Source organism: Maniola jurtina, chromosome 16 (genome assembly GCF_905333055.1).
Source record: "Maniola jurtina chromosome 16, ilManJurt1.1, whole genome shotgun sequence".
In the NCBI taxonomy this organism is placed as follows: Eukaryota; Metazoa; Arthropoda; class Insecta; order Lepidoptera; family Nymphalidae; genus Maniola; species Maniola jurtina.
In genome coordinates, this window is record NC_060044.1 from 4,792,702 (window position 1) to 4,815,253 (window position 22,552).

The 22,552-nt window shown below is 36.3% G+C and overlaps 4 protein-coding genes and 1 long non-coding RNA gene across 12 annotated transcripts in view; 2 read left to right on the plus strand and 3 right to left on the minus strand.

Annotated features, from left to right (window-relative positions):
* Positions 1 to 161: 161 nt before the first annotated feature.
* Positions 162 to 14,155, minus strand: LOC123873438. The gene is made up of 10 exons (XM_045918284.1): positions 14,000 to 14,155; positions 13,307 to 13,477; positions 12,408 to 12,545; positions 8,391 to 8,579; positions 7,428 to 7,561; positions 6,709 to 6,790; positions 2,278 to 2,409; positions 1,371 to 1,544; positions 604 to 744; positions 162 to 327 (listed from the first exon to the last, which is right to left on the minus strand). Exons 1-10 carry the CDS (start codon positions 14,147 to 14,149, stop codon positions 184 to 186), a joined length of 1,455 nt encoding a protein of 484 aa, XP_045774240.1. The 5' UTR covers positions 14,150 to 14,155; the 3' UTR covers positions 162 to 183.
* Positions 8,659 to 10,954, plus strand: LOC123873206. The gene is made up of 3 exons (XM_045917932.1): positions 8,659 to 9,092; positions 9,233 to 9,389; positions 10,269 to 10,954. The coding sequence occupies exons 1-3, from the start codon at positions 8,896 to 8,898 to the stop codon at positions 10,902 to 10,904; spliced, it is 990 nt and encodes a 329-aa protein (XP_045773888.1). The 5' UTR covers positions 8,659 to 8,895; the 3' UTR covers positions 10,905 to 10,954.
* On the minus strand, positions 9,387 to 11,489 carry LOC123873205 (putative nuclease HARBI1). The gene is made up of 2 exons (XM_045917931.1): positions 10,944 to 11,489; positions 9,387 to 10,208 (listed from the first exon to the last, which is right to left on the minus strand). Exons 1-2 carry the CDS (start codon positions 11,397 to 11,399, stop codon positions 9,432 to 9,434), a joined length of 1,233 nt encoding a protein of 410 aa, XP_045773887.1. The 5' UTR covers positions 11,400 to 11,489; the 3' UTR covers positions 9,387 to 9,431.
* Positions 14,156 to 14,945: 790 nt separating the features above from the next.
* On the plus strand, positions 14,946 to 16,153 carry LOC123873217. Its single transcript, XR_006797637.1, has 2 exons — positions 14,946 to 15,958; positions 15,998 to 16,153. It is a non-coding gene; the product is annotated as an uncharacterized LOC123873217 (long non-coding RNA).
* Positions 16,154 to 17,154: 1,001 nt separating this feature from the next.
* LOC123873201 (protein sprint) overlaps positions 17,155 to 22,552 on the minus strand; it is a 347,503-nt gene continuing 342,105 nt past the window's right edge. For all 8 annotated transcript variants that reach the window (XM_045917922.1, XM_045917921.1, XM_045917927.1 and 5 more), the window contains 6 exons: positions 21,576 to 21,680; positions 20,687 to 20,872; positions 20,000 to 20,131; positions 19,361 to 19,588; positions 18,715 to 18,928; positions 17,155 to 17,952 (listed from right to left, as the gene is read on the minus strand). In XM_045917922.1, coding sequence (XP_045773878.1) covers positions 17,819 to 17,952; positions 18,715 to 18,928; positions 19,361 to 19,588; positions 20,000 to 20,131; positions 20,687 to 20,872; positions 21,576 to 21,680 — 999 coding nt within the window. In that variant the 3' untranslated portion in view covers positions 17,155 to 17,818. The remainder of the gene's footprint in view (positions 17,953 to 18,714; positions 18,929 to 19,360; positions 19,589 to 19,999; positions 20,132 to 20,686; positions 20,873 to 21,575; positions 21,681 to 22,552) is intronic.

Below are 22,552 nucleotides of genomic sequence, written 5' to 3' on the forward strand. Positions count from 1 at the left end.
GACTAATGCTCCCCTTTCCCCTCCAACTAAGTCTTTTCACAGTTTGTGCTAGGAGTAGGCACGACAATAGTGCAACGGTTGGGGTCTGAGCTCTGAACCGCCGCCGACCGTTCAAAATTCAGTCCGCTCCTGAACCGTTGAGCTAATAATCAAATACAACAGCCACCATATTTTCAATTTATTTCATTGCACATAAGGTTCGTACATAAGGTGATTTAAGGCGAGGTAGTTGTAGTACTGAGCACACGGCGCCGCTTCCGGAATCAGCGAGCAGCAAGCGCCGAATAAATCATTTTGCGCTTTGTCCTGGAATTCTTGGTCAAATATCTGGAAAGTTAAAGAACAGGCGTTATTTTATCGGTGAACATACCATACTAACCCCCGTAGATATCTACTACATAGTGGAATCCGAAAGATGGGAAAAATTAAGTATGTAATACCATAAATTGTAAGTCACTATGATCATTAAGGTGGTAAACAAGTTACGGCCTTTGACTGTACCTTTAATGTTTGCCTAGATTTTAAGCTAGGCACCAACTTTGAAACAAAATTTTTAATTATGTATCTAGGTAAGGTATCTATAACGAAATTAAAAATACTTACGCCATTAACGGTAACTGTGGGCACGAACTTCGGTTTCACCAAGTTGGTGTAGTACTCAGACTCGAGCTGCAACACTGTGCCTTTGCCCGATACCACGCAATCTTCTACTTCTGCTTTAGATAAGTTTGCTTTCTCAACGCACTGCAACATAAAAAAGAAAATAAGTAAGGAAATTGAAAATATTCATTTTTTTTTTCAAACGGAAATACCTACATATCAATACAATCCGTCAAAAATAACCTAGAAATCATTGCAGCTAATTAATATAGTATGTAAAATACTTAGGCAACTTCTTCTTCGCTCTATGTACCATTTTCCTGACACTAACCACTAACCAGGGTGTTTGTTACCCTAAAATAAATTGAATCACCACAAGTTTTAAATACGCGTAATAACTGACTTAGAGTCATCGATGCTTCGGTGTTCGGATCCAGGTTTAGTAGGATGTCCTATAGATACCTAATTTCTTCTGCACGAAATCGTTCCGAAGTTTTAGCTATGATTAAGTTTTGCTCATCATCTTCATTATAACCTGTCGCCGACCCAGTACTGAGCAGTAGTCTCTCAGAACGAGAGGGCCACCACGCCGGCCAAGTGTGATTTGGCAGACTTCGCACACACACGCACGCACGCATGTACGCACGCACCCCCACACACACACGGACACACACGCACACACACACACACACACACACACACACACACATACACACAAGTACGTATAAGTAAACTTTTTTTATCCCAATATTTACAACTAAAACACTTACGTCAAATTTTCCCTGTGATCCGGCTGTAGTGTCCATTTCGCACGCCACATAGGCCAATTTTTCTCTATCACTCTTTTCATTTAGAAAATGTAGACTGCAATCTTGGACTACGTTGCCAAGGCATTCTGCTGAGCCGTGTTGACATTCAAATCCTCCGTCACCGTAGTTTATACTCTGAAATAATTTTTGACAGAAAAAGGCTTCAGAGTAACTAAAGAATAAGAACATAATATGGAAAACATTGTGTTCCAATGATAAGGTAACCAATATCAGCGTCACTCGTCACATCTATTAGCGACCGCCCGCGGCTTCCTTCCCATGGGAATTTCGGAACCTGAGTCTTTATTCTAAGTTCGGAACATCCAGCCTTATCACTGGTCTACGTTGCAAAGGAAACCTCTTTACAAAAGTTCAGTTTTCCAGGCCAGGATTTGGCTGGGCGTTGATGAGTCAATTACTGAATGACTTAGGGCTTTTCTTCACACTAATATTATAAAGGCGAAAGTTTGTAAAGTAAAGTGTGTGTGTGTGTGTGTGTGTGTGTGTGTGTGTGTGTGTGTGTGTGTGTGTGTGTGTGTGTGTGTGTGTGTTTGTTACTCCTTCACGCAAAAACCACTGGACGGATTTGGCTGAAATTCAGAATGTAGATAGATAATATCCTGGATTAGCACATAGGCTACTTTTTATCCCGGAAAATCAAAGAGTTCCCACAGGATTTCGAAAAACCTAAATCCACGCGGACGAAGTCGCGGGCGTCAGCTAGTTTTTTATATGTACCTAGGTACATATTGATGTGTACATCTTGAGCTTGAAATTTACCTATGTGTTGTTGTTGTGAGCTAAAGTCTTACAATTTTAACGTGACCGATTTTATTGGAACCGTTAAAATAGTTCACTTAAGACTTACCCTCGATTTTCCAAAGGGCACGAATTTCAATGTTATGAATTCATGGAGCTGCTGCATCGTTGGCTCCAACTGCTTCAGTATGAACGATTTACTGTCGGGACATTTGCTTTCATAATAGACCGTTAGCATTAACTGTATCAAGAGAAAATAAATAATTACAAGAATAACAGAAGTATAAATAAAATAATTCCATCTGTGCCACCTACCTACCACTACCTAGCAACTACCTTTGATAGGTAGGTTGCTGCTACCTGCCAAACATGATTCTAGGTCGACGAGAAGTACCTACCCTATATATAGATTTCTTGACAGACAGACAGACAGACCGACAACAAAGTGATCCTATAAGGGTTCCTTTTTACCTTTTGAGGTATGGGACGGGAATTTAGAAAGAACGAGTAAGTGATCGAGTGAGGAAAGCACTCTGATCCTGTGCGAAATCGTGCTCTTGAAAACGCCTTTGTCTAGCAGTCATGGTCGATCAGTTGCCAAAAAAATTGGTAACCGATACATTTTTACTAACAAAGTTACGGCGAATTACTAGCAAAAACATATGTATGTGACCTACAAATCTAAAATCATTATCTTGAGACAGGACAACTTTTACTGCTCCACATACGCTGGCCTCGCCTGCGGGACCACACGACTTATTTCGACCTCCATGTGACTGACAATACTATAGTGTTTAGTATTACGAGCAGGTCCCTAATAAATGCAGTCTAATAAGAATTAGCTACCCCCGAATAAGTTATACCCATCGATTTTGGAGCACCATGAATTTCTGTGGTTGTACCCTAATAGTCTAAATAAGCTGTATAAAGATAACTTTATACCTAGATCTTGGTTTTCTTTTCACTTATAAAAAAATAGGATCTTCGGAAGAAATTAAGAAACCAGATGCTTGACTCTACACAAAGGTGTTTTTTCTATATCATGTATGTCCATTTTTGTTTTATTGTTATAGTAAACAGTTGTGCATGGTTTTAGTAAGCGTATGTTAGGATCAATTGTCTTCACGCCAAAATATTATGTAAGCAAACGTCGTTTACTTACTACATGGTTGTTGTAAATCTGTCTACTGCTTAGACAGATTTACTACAACCATGGTTTTTTGGTTTTTTAAGAATCCACTCAAACGAAGTGGAGCGGAATATAACGGGAGTTGTCTTCAACAGAACGATCAAAGTATTAATGATGGATGACGTGAAAAACACGTCATCTATTTATCTGATTGATCTACTAATCATATCTTTGTAACTAAACTAGAAAAAAAAACTAAATTCGTGAGTAACTATAGCTGGTACTTACATTGTATACTTAAAATGTCTAAATAACTAGTTACGGGTTTTTATTTATGCATATGGTGAAACTTTGGAGGGGTAGCCAAATCTGAATTATGAAATGACTGTCAAAATTAACAACCTTCATAGCAATCATTACAACAATACGCTCAATAGATTTTCACGAGAGAGGCATCGTCACGGTAATTAGTTGTAGCAACCGTGCGGGTAATGACTGTCAATGGATTATTTAAAAAGATATCCATCAATGTTAGCGAGCATTTTATAACAGGTATTATTACAATTTCTTTATGGGCAAAATATTTATCAAACCAGACAAGTCCGAATCCCAGAAAAAAACAGGGCGAGAAAATTGGGACTATGGTGTCCCAATAATCGGTGAATAAGTCGGTGACAAGATTTAATCCGGATCTTTTTCGATCTAAGAATCTATGTGTTCAGTTAAAGTTCCTTAGAGTCATCGTTTATCGGTTATTCGATGCCAGCATTCAGATGCCTAGGTAAATGAATTAAGATTTTGGACATTGCGTGAAAAAAGACCTACGGAAAATACGAAAATTAATTTAGTGGAAAATGAATTTAAAAAATACCATAGGGGAAGGACAGAAAGCATAAAACTAAAAGGAGTTTTTTTTACAGAAACTTTTACCTTTACTTACGGGAAAGTAGGTAATAAATTTTTATAATGACTTATTGATAAATGATATTCTTAAAAGGTATAGGCTAGGTAGGTAAAGAGTGTAAAGAAAATGTGTTATAATATAAAACTTATCTTTGAATTAAACTAATAAATTCATATAGATAAGGCGGTGTTCGAATTCATTCGTATAACTTACCTTTTGTGGAATAGCACTAAGTTGTTTTATAGTAATTAGTAAGAATAAAGTTAATTGTAACTTTAGATGCACCATTTTTTTAAATCACTGTTAATTTTTGTTTTAGTTTGGCTTATTAAAATCCAATACAACTGCACTGTTACGATTATTTCTGGCTTGTTATTTGTGACCAATACAATATATCGTATTTATTATTTTTTTATATTCATTTGTGTGAACACGTGTGATTAGTTCAAATACTTTGGTCGCTCTTACGTATGCGCACTTGCAACTCTGTTTACATACTACGTATATTAACATTTAACCATGGTTAAAGTAAAAAGTAGGTGAGTGCGACTAGTCTTATCAATGATAACTTGATATTATTATTGAACTAGCTGATGCCCGCGACTTCGTTCGCGTGGATGTAGGTTTTTAAAAATCCCGTGGGAACTCTTTAATTTTCCGGGATAAAAAGTATCCTATGTGCTAATCCAGGGTATGATCTATCTCTATTCTAAATTTCAGCTCAATCCGTTCAGTTGTTTTTGCGTGAAGGAGTAACAAACATACACACACACATACAAACTTTCCCCTTTATAATACTAATAATTAGTGTGATGATAGGTATACTTACTTAGTAATAGGCCTTTCTACACCCACTGAAGGTTCATATATTGAATTGTCAATAAATGATGCGACTTCAGAAATTGGTCCTCAAAGAGATAGAACTTCACCACTAGGCGAAGGAAGCTCGCTTTCTTTGGACATCTACAGAGAGGCGATATTATCTCATTCCCAAGATTAGTGCTGAACGGAAGAATTGAAGGTAAAAGGGCGCCAGGTCGATAAAGGTGCAAATGGTTGGACGATAGGTAGGTACCTATAAGGGGATATAATATAGGGTCTAGTTACCCAAGATAAAAGAGGTGGCTTTAGATAGAGAAGCTTTGTGTATGATGGCTGCCAAACTTCGTTTCGAAGAAGGCACAATATGATAATGATGATTTTCTGTATATTATATTTGTTTCTCTATCGTTTTCCATAAAATAAACCATTGAAAACTCTATAAGGGTAAGTGCGGGTTGATTCCTTTGCGCTAAATATTAAAGAAATAAGTACCAACTTAGGTTTACTTACCTACTTCTATGAATAAAAGGCTGCGGATAATTCATACACATGGAGATAAATCATGGTAATTTGTCTATACAGTGCATAACCGATCGCAAAAGAAAGAATGAAGATCCAGTATGGCTTAAGTAAATAAATAACGTAACTTATCAAGCATATTATTATCAAAAAGTATACTATTTCCATTTAATTTTTGAATGCATTTTATCGCTGATTTTATATGGTTTAAGTTAAATGTACTTTGTTTATTTTCTACATGGCTTTTGACTTCACTTGGCAGCTGCCAATCACTGTCAATATTGGTTCATGGCTTTCGGCTTTCGATATGGTTTAGATTTAAATTGTGATTTATATGAGGTTTCATGGATTAAACCGTTGCGTAATAGGTTTAACAAGGTTTAACACAAATAATATTTATTTAAAGTTATCTCTCAAGGTTTTATTTGATTTTATTATCAATACTGTATTTTATATTGCATTATTATTTATTTATTTATTATTATTAGACATAGATATTAGTTTCTAGAATATATCTGCAAAACTTCATGGACTTTGGTTACTTAATATTCAAATGAAATTGGAACTACGATTGTATGAAACGAGTGACGGAGGGAGCCCTCTTAATTTCTTTTGTTTTGTTCACGCTCAACAGCTTGTGGCTTAGCTTAAGACTCTTGCGCATCGAAATATAAATTACGTATACTTCAATGCTCTTGCAATTTTATTTTACCAGCTTCTATAATGGCGGCTTTACACTCGGAGAAGAATAAGTTAGTCCATCTTGTTGCGGAACGACCACATAATCTTGCGTCCTTCACTAGATCTTGTACCACTAGTGACTGTCTACAATCTAGATGTTCGCTGATGATGCTCTTCTTTGTGGTTGTGGCCAAAGAACGACAGTTTCTGCTGTATTAATGCCCCTAATTGCTATCATTACTAGTACGAATTTAAGCTTACTATCCATTGATATAGGAATCTATGTGTTATTAACCTTAACCTATCCTGGTACTTTTACAAACTAATCTCTTATTTTTCTCTACAAACTGATCAAGTACGGAACATATTGGTTTCATTGACCCAATTTGACTATTTTCAGTTGTGTACAAGTGTCGCTTGGTGGAATCCTCTTGTTGTACGTTTGTTTGTAGACTTGCGATCGCTCGTTGGTATTGCGATCTAACTTCCTCTTCGAAGTTATGTATTTGTGACTCGGGCCGAGATGTTTGTTCCACATAATTGTCTCTTACTTCAGTACGAAAGGTTCTGAAAAGAAAATGGTCAATGGAAAAGATACTTAATTTGTTGTTGTACCTACGTGAGTAACCCTCGAAACCTGGAACATTTTCTTCACATGTAAGTAATTATTCTGATTGAGGTGCGAAAAGTCGCTTTTAAACGCTACACGTCCTCTATAAATACAGCAGATAAGCCCCCGTTTTAACCTGTTTTAAAAAATATATCTACCTAGTCAAAAGGTTGTACAAATTGTATTCGATTCGTATTCGTTTTCATAAAATACGATTTGAAATGGTCGTCATCACACTAATATTATAAGGGCGAAAGTTTGTGTGTGTACATGTTTGTTACTGTTCCACGCAAAATTTGGCTGAAATTCAGAATGGCCATGGATTATACCCTGGATTAACACATATGCTACTTTTAAAGTCGAAAAATCAAAGAGTTCCTACGGGATTTTTAAAAACCTAAATCCACGCAGCCGAAGTCGCGGACGTCAGCTAGTACCAAATATAGGTAGGATACTTGGATGAATGATTTCATCTAAGGTAGGGTACGTTTGGACGTGACGGCCATATAATATATCGAATCGTACTTCCCTATTTTTACGAAAACGAATAGTTACGAATGAGTGCACAAACACCTTAAGTATCGTCTCACATACCTTGGCACCCAATTAGGTTTATTGTGTGTTCTAATTTCCCGAAAACCTTGTTTGAACTTTTCTCTATCATAAACAGATTTTGCTTTGCTTAGTGGTAGACGATAATCTTGGCTATTTGGCTTCGGTGATCTCACCTGTAAGTTACATTGTTTAGATTTAAGTATTTGGTGTAAACTTTGATATTTTACGGGTGTATTGGATTTATGATTGACATGTTGACAGTGATTGAGTTATACCTAACCACAATCTGCACTTGCAATTAAACAATACAGTAAAATCTGTATTAAATCTAATCTTTCATTGTTTCAGCGTTTACCTACCACAAAATAGGTAAGTATTCATTGGGTAAGTAATTACCTACTCTTAGCTACGCTGCAATTGTTTTCATACATGGCATAAGTACCATTTTATTTTCGTCATGGCATTCCATAATGAAAATATCTGCCTGTAGGCATAGGTAATATTGTAAATCGAATCTTTGAAAAGAGCAACTGCCGAGTTTCTTGTTAGTTTTTTCTCGGTAAGAACGGCATTCCGAATTATGATGTTTATTAATATAAATTATTCATTTATCGCATTATTCCTTTATAAATTAGTATTTTCTCAGTTCAATTCGATAGGGGTTTCATTGTAAGTATTCAGAACATTACACGAGGAATAAATTGTTATAGGTAGGTTCTATTTATACCCATATTTTGTCCATAATATAACTACCCATACCTATTATTGCGAAAATGTATTTGTTTGTTGGTTTGTCCCTCAATCACGTGCAACGGAGCAACAGATCGACGTGATTGTTTGCATGGATATAGTTAAAGACCAGGAGAGTGGCATAGGGTACTTTTTATCCCGGAAAATCAGTGTTCCCACAGCATTCTAAATCCACGCGGACAAAGTCACGAGTATCAGCTAGTAGAGAAACTATAATAAAGAGAAATCAAATAAAAAAAAATACATTCTCACCCAAGGTATATTTGCATACGTGTAATAAGTTACGACATCCTTCGTGTTTGAGGTTCTTGCCAATTGATCAGCAGTGAACGGCCGATGGTGCAGCCTGCTTGTAGTTAAGTATGGATCTAAATGCTTTTCAAAACCATCGTGTGTCGTATCTAGGGGTTCTAGCTCTTCAATGAATGGCTCTACTGCTGGCTGTAAAATAGAATATTTATTTATTAACGAGTCTAGGTAGGTGCATAACAGTAACGTAATCTACTTTACAATATCTAAAGCCTAGTTCGCACTATGCTAGTATTTTAGTCTAGTAGCGAGTCATTTAGTAGCTAATCGTGTCTGAACACCAAAAATTTAGTCGAGTAGGTTAGTAAATTATTTAGTCGAGTCGATCCATTTTATTCTATTTTTATCGGGCGAGTAGCACCTCCCACCACGCGTCCGTGCTCACTGGTTCGCCGGCTAAACAAGTCCGAACCTGTCGATTTAGTCGAGCTCTTTAGTTGCCGAAAAAATGTCGTTTCGCTGGAGCGAAGATACAACTTTAAAATTTGTTTCTCTCTATATCCAACATGAATGCTTGTGGAATTTTAAGTCCCCGCAATATAAAAATAAACACATTAAACAATCCGCATACTTGGATTTGGAAAACAAAATGAATGTACCCGGATTTGGTGAAAAGGAAATTAAATTGAAAATTAAAAACATCAGGTTAGTGCATAATTTTATTATTTTATTTCAAAAGCATATTTATTACCATGATGCAATAAGCTCTTAATTACTATTATTGTAATTGTTACTATTATTGTTGGTAAAAGTAGTTTTACCTAACGAAATCCATTCCTTTTTAGATCGACCTACTCCCAGGAGTTGAAAAAAATAAAGGACTCCAAAAAATCAGGCGCTGGGACTGACACGGTTTATATTCCTTCTGTAAAATGGTTCAGTTTATTGGATGCATCCCTGAGAAACTTAACCTCAACACTGACACACAGTGAAAGTAATCTGGTAAGTAGGTACCTACTCTAGGATTTTGGGGCTGGGTAGTTTTCAATGTATCATTCTTGTCTGCCAAGAGACAGAACCGCTTCCTACAAAATAATTTGCATATCTCTCCCGACGATCTATAGACCTTTGAGATGAACGGTTACTTAAAGAAATTGGCAGTGGTTGCATTCCGAGAGACTCTGGTTCATTTCTCCAATTACCAGGAACGATAGTTCCTGCTTCATAATTTTCTTTGTCTACTGTGTATTCATACTGTTTGTTTTGTAATTCTGTTTGTCGGAGCCAATTATGTAAAGCGCAACATGTCTTTACTATCTTAACAACTTTCTCAGGACTATAGGGCATCGGTTTCTCAAATACTCTGAATCTGGCAGCTAGTATACCGAAAGCATTTTCTACTATTCTTCTAGCCCGAGACAAACGATAATTAAAAATTTTTTGCTGTGATGTTAATCGATTTCCTGGGAAGGGTTTTAACAAATATTCTTTCAAGGGAAATGCATTGTCGCCAACTAAGACATGATCCTCTGGTAGAATACCGTTTTCTAATTCTTGGTACAAACTACAGTTACGAAATACGCCTCCATCAGAAACCCTTCCAGTACATCCAACGTCAATATAACTAAAGCAATATTTATGATCTACAACAGCCATTAAGACAATGCTGTTTGTCTCTTTGTAATTATAGTATAAACTTCCTGATTCAGGGGGTGCCTTAATCACGACATGTTTGCCGTCGATTGCGCCACAGCATCCTGGAAAGTGCCATTGATTTCGGAAACCATTTTCAATTATTTTCCAGTCTGTAGTAGTAGGAATCTGAAAAAAAAAAAAATATTCATGAATACTTTGATACTAATAACATTTTATTTGTTTCAGGCTTCCGATAGTTTACACACTGATGAGACTACAGATACTGAGCAAAATAGTACTGTAGTGGATACTTTTCGTGAACCTACACCTCCTCCTCCACCTCCTCTTCCACCTCCTCCTCCACCTCAAACAAAAAAAAGGAAAATCGCCCAGCTCTCGAGCATGGTTAGACAATTAAAAGAGATAGCTGATACTAGTAACTCTACAGTCGAAGAAAATGAGTTTGAGGTCTTCGGAAAACACGTTGGTCTTCAACTGAAGTCTTTGCCCCTACTATTGGCATTAGAAGCACAAGAGCACATTCAAATTTACATAAATAGAATTCGACGTCAGCACCTTCAAACCGCATCTGAACAAAACGGAATCACCAGGACGCCACAGTCATATGCTACAGAATCACCATATAGCGATTCTTCAACATATTATAATGACACCAGTAATTATAATTTGGAAGAGCAAGCAACTGAATGTTTTTCCTCGTCCATTTTACCTACAGATAATTCTGAACATGTCTCGGATTATCAGCTTTCCTCAAATATGTTTCCATCTGGCCATGTTAACCAGAATGAAACGCAGAGCGTTACAATTATATCAAATGACTTAATTTTAACAGCAATGCAGAACGCTAATGTTAATAAATAAACGTTTCATAATAAATCTGTTACTGTTATTTAATCTTACCTTGATAAATTCCGTTAATGATTCATAGATTGCTGCACAAACTTCGATGATGAATTCGGAAATAGTAGATTTTCCGAGTCTAAATATATGTGTGAGTGTCCTTAAACTACACCCAGTAGCAAGGAAGTATAGAACTGCTTGTAATTTTGTAATTGCAGGAATCGCACTTCTTAAAAGGGTATCTTTACGCTGAATTTGAGAATGTATTTTATTTAACAGAAAATTTACACAACTTTCGGACATTCTCAAACTATCGAAGTATTCTTTGGGATCTTCCAATGCTAATTCCTTCAGAAGACAATTAGTAGCTCCTAGTTTTTCTCTTCTATCGATCCATTTTCGTACCCATAGCTTCTTTTTATTAATCACACAAATTTCCTCATCCACCTCTTCTAAAATAGTCGTTACGATTAGCTTAATTAGTTTATTTACTTTATTGCGTTGTAGGCTGTTCATCTTGCAAAACACCACTCACTTGTAAACTGTACTCGAGCGAAGTGCGAACGATTTTTGGCCAGTAGCGAATATTTTAGGTTACTAAAACACTCGCCACTCGACTAAATACTAAAGTAGTCCGAACTAGCCTTAATAGTTCGCACTATATTAGTATTTTAGTCGAGTAGCGAGTAATTTAGTAACTACTCTAACTTCTACTAAATTTTTGGCGTCCAGAAACGTTTAGTTACTAAATTACTCGCTACTCGACTAAAATACTAATGTAGTCTGAACAGCCTTTAAAAAGCCTTTAAAGTGTTCGCTGAGTCTGCTACGTGACTACGGTTGGAATCTATAGAACCCACTTTGAGTTAAAACGAGACAGATTATGCCAGCGGTATAACGCTGTCTCGTTTTAACAGTGTCTTAAGGCAAAATGCGCTCTACTTATTGATCTCAGCCTACGTCTTTTGAAAATCGTCGTACTTAAAAGAATTGGACAAGAGCACCCCATATACTCGTACTTATGCACCCACCCAGGCTAAGTCGAGGTAATTTAGTAGGTACTTTACCTTAAACCTAAAGGCAAATTGGTGGTGTCTGAGCCGGGCCGCTTGTTGCGATTATTTGAATTTAGAATTCAGGTGATAAATGCGTAGGTACCTACTTACTTATGTATGTATATTATTATTATCTTTGGTTGTAATGAATGGTTTGGTTGGTGTTTGGTTGAGACCTTACGTAATGAAATTATTTTTGAAAACCATTTTAACCTCTTGAAAATGTTCCGGTGTCGGAGTGCAACGTGCGTTGAGTGTGTTTTGGAGGATTTGGGTGGTTACGTGTTAGTACCTATTGCTTGCTCCGTGACTTGCTTTTCCTGCATGTTTAGCAGTGTAAGGGCAGGCGTTGCATATCAGCTGTGGGCATGCAAGAATCTAAAAGAAAAATAAATAAAAATCGCATGCTACACGTGCACGATGCAGATTTTTATGTTTTAGCTTATGGTCCTCTGGATTTCATACTTACTGGTACTTGTGGTAAAGAGGCAGGGTGTTTGAATTGATTCTTATCAGTAACCAATCTCGATGCAACGGTGGGCACAGCGTAGGAACTTTTCATTTCAGTAGTACCATGCGCAGTCAATGCGGGAGTCCGATCTGCAAGCTACATTAACGACTCTACCTAGTGATGATGCTCATCCTGATGACGAAATTCACCAGTGTGGATTTAGGTTTTTAGGTACCCAAAGGGTTAAAACGGAGCCCTATTTATGTAAGTATAAATAATTATGCTGTTCATGATTATGTACAAAACCCTAAAAAAGCGAAGCCTGACTCGCACTTGACCGTTTTTTAGGGTTTCGTACCCTAAAGCGGACATAGGATCACTTTGTTGTCTGTCTGTCTGTATGTCTGTCTGACTGTCAGTCTGTCTGTATGTCTGTCCATTTGTTATGTCTGTCAAGTAAACCTATAGAGTACCTAGAGTAAAGGAAAAATCCAAAAACCGTGAATTTGTGGTTAAATCACAAAAACATAAATTAATTAATGTGTTCTGAAAAAAAAATGAATTTACTAAATCACATACGAGTAGGTATATCGTTCTACATAAGTGTCAGGTATGCCTTGTATGATGCTACGGAACCCTTCGCGTTTGATTCCGCGTCGCAATTGATCAGTTTTTACAGGTCTCGTTTTTCTGCGGCGACACACGGAAGTCTACCTTTAACAATTTTAGTACCTTCGGTGGGGCAAGCCAGACAGACCCATCCAGTAAATGTCCTAAAGCCAATTATTGTAGCTACCTTTTCATTAATTCATTCATAGCACAGAGTACTTTGTAAATATTCATAGTTAATGCAAATACCTACCCACTGATAAGGATATTGATTAAAAAAAATTGAACTATCGTACTTCTAAGTTTACCTTTCTGCTCGGTGGATAGATGTAAAGGTTTTCATAGCATGGGGTGTGCTTGTTAATTCTTTCTGCTTCTGGTATTTTGTATCCATAGTCCACTGCTGTTTGCGGTCGTGATAGAGCGTTGGTAACATTGTAGTCTCTACAGTAGCCTAGCGCTTCTTCTATCGGTGTTTTCTGTATTAAAAAGTTTTCTTTTTAGAAGTTAACTTATTTACTAGCTAGCTTTCCTAATCAAAATAATAACGTTATAATTTATTAACTTTTAAAAACCTGCGAGGATAAGTAGGTAGCTATATATCTATCAGTGAAATAACTTTCGGAATCATATCATCCAGGCCCTGAGATCACCCCCTACATAGGTGCAAACTTGCAGATGGCAATAGGTATAGATTTATAGCAAAGCTCGAAAATCATGTAAAAAAATACGGATCTAAAAAACTCGGACCGAACTCGGAAATTGCTTACGCACTAATCCGATATCTGATCCAAATCCAAGCTATTCAGTGGACATCTTTGACATAGGTACACAATATCATATCTACGTCCGATTTGAATCCGAATCCGAATCCGAATTGAAACTCGGAGCTACTGCGTAAGCTACCATACGAATAGTTCTATGACTACTTCTTACTTACTACTCTACTTCGGATCGGATGCAGTGCGTAACGCAGCTCATAAGATTACTTAGCTACTCACCACTTCATGTAACACATCGGGTGGACTTTTCCAATATCTTCCTATAGCTTCACTTGATATGCCAGTCTCAGGAAATTTTCTGACTGGGTAGTTCAAGTGTACAGGATCCCAAAACGTTCGCGGTAATTTGTTTGGGTAGTTCGCTTGCATATTTTGATGAAATGAATTTTTTTAATAGTTGAGATTTTATGTTCCCAGTTATTTTACCTTATAGTTGTATAAATTACGACTTACTCATTACATTTTCAAGTTGCGTTTGTTGCTCTGGTAACGGAATTCCCTATATAAATTAGGTATTCGTTGTAAATTACCTACTTTACTAGCTGATATTGAGCAAACAAATTGCATAGATATGATCACATCGTAGCAATCTGTGTGGGCAGTTACCAACCTACCGGCAAACACAAAATGCCAAGCGACTTAGCACTGAGTATGCCGTATAAAAACCGATTTGGGGTTTCATTAAAACTGATGACTTCACCCTTCAAAGTAAAAGCGGCTACACACGGATATAAAAAACTCGGAACGAACTCGGATATTGCTTACCTACGTACTAATCCGATCTCCGATCCAAATCTAAGCTAATCAGTGGACATCTTTGACATGTCTACGTCATACCTACGCCCGATTTGAATCCGAGGCGCATCCGAGATATTCTCACGGATGACGGAGATAACTCGGACGATGGAAATCGGAGCTAGTGCGTAAGCCATAGTTCGGAGCGTATTTTCACGGATTCGGTTCGGATGCAGTGCGTAATCGCGCTTAGCCCGCTACCATTTACTAAGTACATCATCACTTACCTCCTACCAGAACAGATAGCAGCCAAGGTCTAAGTTATCAAATCCAATTCTAAAAAATCTAAAAATTATTTACTTAGTAAAAAAATCTTATGATTCACTAAGGGGGGTTTTAAGGCAGAAAAAAAATACTTCAAATATAAGTTTGGTAAAAATTCTTTTTTATTTCTCACAAATGACTGAAATTGTTATCAAAACACAATATACGTGTTAGCTAACTTTAAAATACAAGACTGCAATAAATACAAAACTGTACTTAAACATACGGTATTACGACGAATTATTTATTGGCAAAATATTCACCTCACCTACTTTGATTTGCAATATTTAAAATAAAATAAAAAATTAAACTTAACAATGTTTTTTAAGATAGCGAACTTTAAAAGTGATGATCTCAAAAAATATACCTACTAGGTATACTTTATCGCAAAAATAAATTTCATTTTTTGTAAAATAAATTAGCTTAACTCTTTGAAAACTAATATGTAGGCATGGAGTCTACTCTATACTAGTTAACAAAATATTAGAGAAAACATTACTTAAAATGGCATGCGCCGGTAACCATAGCTTCCCACGGGAGGCCGTAGTAGATACGGCTATTTTGCAAATAAAGTTTATCCTAGGAAGGGATATAAGTTTTTTCCGATAAATAGTTCGGAGTAATACCTTATGAGCTTATTAATTTAACACATTCAGATTCGCGGATTAAGTTTCATAAAGACATTACGAATCATACAAATGTTGCATAAATATTTAATTATGTAGTAGGTACTTAAACTAAGAATAGTTTAATTATAAGCAGAATAAATAATTAATTAATTATTATTTATTGTAAAGCATGATTACTTGATTACATATTTCATCGGTAACATCAATAAGTGTTAAGCTAATAACATGAAACATACTAAGAAATTCGTTGTAAATATAGTACTAAGTATTTATCAAAATGGTCTATTACAATATTAAAATAGTTGAAAAAGCGGTTATTTTATTTACTAGAACTAAATCTATAGCCTGAATGCGACTTAAACTTAGATAATTTATATTTAAAGAGCAGTTTGATAAATCGGGAATATTGATAATTCGATAAGCTTATGCAAATTACTTAGCTGAATCGCTAAATCTGGTTTATTTTTTGTACCGATGCCAACAATATTTTGTCTCATACGAGGTTGGCGGGAAAAGAAAAGATCTACAGAATTAATAAACGAGATTTAGCGGGTTCTTGCCAGTGGATATACATTTTATTATACATTTTTAAAAATTGCTAAAATAGTAAAATTGATATACCGCGGTATCTGAATGTGTTTTAATAAATAGTGATGAATAAATATTAGCTGTTGATAGTACTATTGAAAAGGTGATTATTCAAGGGTTCGAAACTAAGGTACCTCTTAAGTTTTCTCTAATCTTTTATTAGTGGTATAATTTACTCACTGGGAGCAGGATTAGAGTTAATGATTCATTCAATACCCACAGAATCTCCCCTTAAGTAGGTAATAAAAGGATTTAGATCCCTTTGTTTCACATTATTGGCAATGAATGTGTCGAAATATTTCCAATTCTTCTCACTTTCATTTATGAAGTATACTTCAACTTTGCTAAAATTTATTCATCAGTCCAATAGACACTGAAGTCGTACATTCCCTTATGGCTACATATAAATAAATTATATTAAGAAAATCCTCTACGAATATACAAAATTAATACAAACCTTACATTACTAATACAAATTACATCACAGTTCAATAAACAAGTTAGTGTTATAAAAGTTACAATAGATACTTTAAATGAAAGTTAGAACTAGAAAAACTTTAAATTTTTAAACTAAAAACAACAATTTGGTGAGTTTTTGTTTCTTTTCAGGGTACACTTCGTAATTTAGGAACCTACATACATACACCCGAATAAAATACCTTTATAAGGTAGCGTCGGCTTACGTTAAATTATCAAATAAAACAACTTAATATTAACACTAAGGTACACCACACAATCGAATTGTAACACACGCCATACAAATGTACAAAAGATATTTAAGAGAATCAGAAATATTCAGTCGAAATATTATATAAAGTGTATTACTCTAATGGGGTAAAAAAGCTTAATATGAGAAAGATAATATTAGTGCCTACGCAAAATGGACTAATTTGGTGTAAAGTTTTACAGCTCGTTCACTCAGGCTGCGTAAGCGTAGACGTAGCGCGTACCATTGCGTTGTAATGTATGGAACTGTATGAGACATGGCATACCGCTTGCGTGGCGTGAACGTTTGCGTAGACGTAATGCGTGCAGTTCTGTCTACGGATTCACGCGCGTAACTACGTATGTGTCACGTGCTTGGTGTGAATCGGCTTTAAGTGTCAGGAAGCTTCCAATTAGAATTACAATAAAAGTTGAAAATCTAAGTTTAATTTAAATGTATCTAAAAGATTTTTCTATTGAGATTCAGTGTCAATTTACTAGCTTCATATTCCTGTAACACCATATTAGTCCAAGATTTTGAAAGCGTCGAACAACTACTTAGCATTAACTTGCATGCATCCCACTTCTGATACATACAAGTACAAAATTTGCATTATAAGTTTGTCTCACTTACTCTTCAGCTCGTGCATACTTACCTTACTCGATGTGAGTGAGATCAACTAATATTACGGATTATTAAATGAACTCATAGATAGCTAACATTAACATTGTTTATTTGCAAAGTGTATGTAGTCGTTCGGCGTTTCGTTATCACGTCTAACGTTCTTAGCAATCGTTATTAGCAAATAGCAAGGCTTCAAAAATACTGCCTAGTCGCACTTATACAGACTAATATAACGGTACCTTACACATTGGGTAATATCGTAGAAAATATCACTTTATTGTTTAGATGACAAAAATATAGCTATATTTTGAGTCCACTATAATTTGTTGATTATTATGATGAGCTTGTAAGGATCGTACGTACAAAAAATATTTTGTTAAACGCATTCAATCTTAAAACCGTCCATTCAATAACACGAGATTTCTAAGTCCATTAAGGGTAAGATAATAGAGCCTGTTGTGGCCACGCGATTTTGGCATCTATCCTCTTGTACGCCAATATGAAATTCTGGCCACTTTTCTCTGACATCACTTCTTGTGGACAGTCGTTCTCGTTCAGCATTGTCTCTGTAAAAAATGAATTTTAATTTAAAAATCAATGAAGGTAAGCTCTTAATTATTGATCTAGCGTTTTGGCTATTGAAAGACCCAAATCTTGTATGCTGATTGCTGAATTGAAGGGATGAAATCGCGCCAGTTTAGTATCAATATTGAATATATTCTAAGAAGAGACGTCTTGTGCTTAGGTAGTGGGCCGGCGGTGGGTTGATCATGATGATGATTGGAAATATTATTGCAGAGATGTAGAACCTGATTAGTATACAAGCCTACTTAAGAGGATTCATACCCCCTGAGACATTTTTGAGCAATTTTGACTCCTTATATTTTGTTACCGCATTGTACGTTGTCGTGTAAAATTTTACGATGCGACATCGTACGACAAATATTTTGAAATGGGCTATAGCCATACAAAGCGTCTAATTAGAACGCTAGCCAAAACTTAGCGCTATTATTATACTACATAAACACAATCCAATACCAATTTTGCCTTATATTTGTAGTTTGTGACTTCGTATTTATTAAACTCGCAATGTACTCGGAGTCAATTCTCCGCCAACGATGCAGCATTGATTACGCGGCACCTATCTACGCAACTTCTTTTACCTCTAGCGTCAGTCAGATGTTTTATTTGTAATACATTGCGATTTTTTTTAAATACAGTATATTTCCACGTTTTTTGTGGTATCTTCTCAGTATTCATCAGTAATATCACCTGTCTTCATTGTTGCTAGCGTTGTAATAGCACCCTGTATAGCTTATTTGTGGTACCTTGTCCGTCATGAAGTGCAAACAGAGCGTAGTCCTGTGGGTTGGTGATGGCCGCGGCGTGCGCGAGCGCTCTGCAGAGGTCCCTTGCGCGGGCGCCGGGCCGGCACGGCAGCGCCACCCGGCGGATGGAGCCGCGACACTCGTCCGGAAGCGCTACTCGGACGACTGCCACCCCGCACCCTTCGCGGTTTGATTCCGCTGAGCCACGTCGCCACTGATGAAATAACAAGTGTAAATTAAAAATTTATAACACCCCCGACAAACGAAGGTTACAGTAACTAGAAAAGAGCTGATAACTTTCAAACGACTGAACTGATTTTCTTGGATAAAGACAAATCATTTGTCAAAATCGTTTGAGCCATTGAGTAGTTTACGAGCAGACATAGGAATAGACATACAGGTCAAACACATAACCCTCCTTTTGGGCTTCGCCACAGTCGGGGAAAAAAGATTGAAGTCATTCAGCACTTTTGGGAGTGTCTTACAAGTCATTTTTGAATGATCAGAGATCAAAGACAGGACCCTAATCAGCTTATTATTCAAAATCAATACGCGCAGTACACTTGCCATACCATTCTCTTAAACGAGCAAAAATGTGAACGAGGTTTTGATCAACTAAATAAATAATCATATAAACACAACTTACAGGTGTAGAACTATCAGGTCCAGGATCTGGAGCTAATCTCTTCAAAACTGCAACAGCAGAGAAGAGCGCTGTCAAGTAATATCCTCCTTCGCCAGCCAGCAAGGCCGCTGGTAGCAGCCCTGCCATTAGTTCCGCCTCAAGCTCCGCGCACACCAGTCGACACCTGGCCACTGTCCACGCCAGCACTGGGAGAAGATCGTCGGCTCCTAGAGTACGTTCGCCACGAATCTAAAGAAAGAAAAAGAAAGAATAAAAAATGTTTCTAATGAGGAATCATCTATCCCTGCATACCATCAAACCCTGTAATAACTTGTTGTTAAAGATGATAAGTAATATTTATTAGGTAGTTCCAAACTTCTTCTTTGTTCGTTTTAATCTGATAAGTCTTCGTAATTGAGAAATTTTTGATCACCACACCACTGCAGACTTTGTGGTCATAATTTGAATGACGTCATTTGAACAATGCGGTGCGTGATGGTGTCGTCATCCGCATTTTTAGCATTTAAATAAAACCCCCTAAATAATAATTTATCCCATAAAATTAATGAGTTTTTTCGAAACTTATATCCACGCGGAAGAAGGGCATCATCTTATATTCCATAAATGAGACATCACTCATTAGTAGGTAAAGCCACTCACCGCATTGAACATAACTGATATAGCAGCGAGAAGATTTTCAAGCTTATCCAACGGAGAATCTGCCTCCTGCATCTTGAGGAAATGTTTTGAGATCACAGCTAATACCGCCGAGGATGGTACTTTTGTTGATTCCTGGAAAAAGTACAGGTATACAGTAACACGGCACTGCCTGGAAACCAGTGCAGCAGTAGTCAAATACTGCAGCATTATGCTGAGGCAGTAGCCCCTTTGGTTCGCACACAAAATATTATAATGAAATCGAAATTGACATACAATGATAGGGAGAGGGAATGAATAGGGAGTGGACTGAAATCCGAAAGACCCCCCACCCCCCATCTTACTACGCTCAAGCTTCAGCAACGCTTATTTGGAGAAGAAAAAGGAGCTTTAGTCATGTTATAATAATACACGACTCAAAGTACTAATTATAAATTATTTTAAAAATATAGTTGGTGTCTCACGTGTATGTCCAAGATTAATTTAAGTAATGATTTTAAGCTTATTTCGTGGTTTAACGACGTTTTATATTGTAGATAACGGTTGTATACCACGATTATTTTGGTATTTTTAACTGCTGGTATTTCGACTGAGTCGCATGAGTCGTGGTCACAAATCATAAAATTAATCGTGGTATGAACCCGTTTATCTACAATATATAATTTGAGTAAATCTTAAAATAGAACCTACCTTAATTCCTAATTGTAAAGGTGTAGCATGTTGCGCTCGTTCGATCGCCGCATGCAGTTGCCGGACGTCAGCCGAATGCCACGAAGCCAGTAGCGTGTAGAGCTTTGAGCGTAGCGGCCTGACCACCAGCCTGTGCATGACACCTTCTAATATCGCGTCTATGTTCAGGAATTCCGTAGGTTTAAGCTGAAACAATAAAATCCTTTAACTTTTTTTTTTTTTTAATTCACTATAGGCAAGCGCTTGACCACAATCACACCTGATGGAAAGTGATGATGTGGTCTAAGATGGGACGCGTTTACCTAGAAGGTGCCTATTCACTCTTGTTTTAAAGATACCCGGACTGTAATTGGTAGGAAACACAGATAACTAAATATATAATCTTTTCATTTTTGAGTTCTTCATGCCTTCTGTATTGATTTTCTCTCTATTATCGTTTACTTTCCCCTTACTTATTTGAAAAGTACATTGGTTATACTAATCGGATTGCTGTTTTTCTTGATTATTGATTAAAACTATAACATTAATATCTCTGTTGCTTACGGTTATTACATATTTATTTTTCAATGTCTTTGAATTAAACTTAAACTTGATTTTAACTTTCAAAACTACTTATAAAGATTCGTATTATTTTTAAGTGCGGAAACCAGCCCAGAGAGAAGAAGAAAGATTCGTATTTTCAATATTTTTTATAAAGAAATGTGAATCACTGCGATGTGATTTCTTCGAAACGTAATTTGACGGTCAGTTTCTATGTGAAGAGCTTTTCAAACTTCAGCAACTACTGCCTCTATTACTTAGTACATACCCCTTGCGATTTTATTTGCGTATTTCGATATTATGTATGGAAGATTATAATGATTTCGATATAAGTCTATATTTTAATTACCTTGAGTCTCTCTTTCTCTACTTCCTTTTCAAACTCCCGCTCGCCATGTTTCACGAGATAGTTCTTCATTCCCGACATGAACTGTCTCATGTTTCTCATCATGACCTGAAATTAGAGCAACCAATTCAATATTCCTATCGAAACGGATGTTAACATATAGGTACTATTCATTGATACAAAACAATTATTATTTTTAGATAAACAATATAAAGTTCATTAGTGTACCTAACACGTTTATTATAACTAGCACAGCTCATTATCGGTGCATACAAGTTTCCGGTATGACATAATCTACCTATAACCTATGTACCTACATTTATATAGGGATTCACCAACAGTCTACATTAGTACGGTAGTATCCCGTAATAATCAATTTTCCGGTATGGTACCTATGACATAAGTAAGTACTTTATGGTAAGGCTTTGTAATATACGGTCTCTAAAATAACAACAAAAAATTGCTCAGCTTTGTAAAAATGGTCACTTTTGAACTGCCTGAACTTTTAAACTGAGCCTTCAATCTATTATGAAATCACTTACTTAAATGAAAATAATTTTAGTCAGACTCACCAAGTCGTAAATAATTCATATCAAGTTTTAATAGTTTAATGAATTTATAACTTATTATTGTTTCAAAATGATGAACGAACAGGGTCAAAAAATGCGTGAATGGCGCGAAAATAAGTATTTATCAGTGGTGGTTCGTTTAGGTACCTACATCATAACAAAGCAGGATTATTTACCGTTAAGGTGTAGGCCACGGATCTGTCCGCGAAATTCAAATTTAATTTGATTTTTCGCTATTTGTAAACTAATACGACAAAGTAGGCTTATGGCATTCTAATAGTGCCAATGGCGCCATCTCCACAGGTTTATATAAAAATCTTTACTTGAAAGTGTTCAGTTTTGCGAGCGATTTCAAGGACAAAAGCTAGTATAAAATGGAATTTCAAACTAATTTACTGCACGTGAATGTAT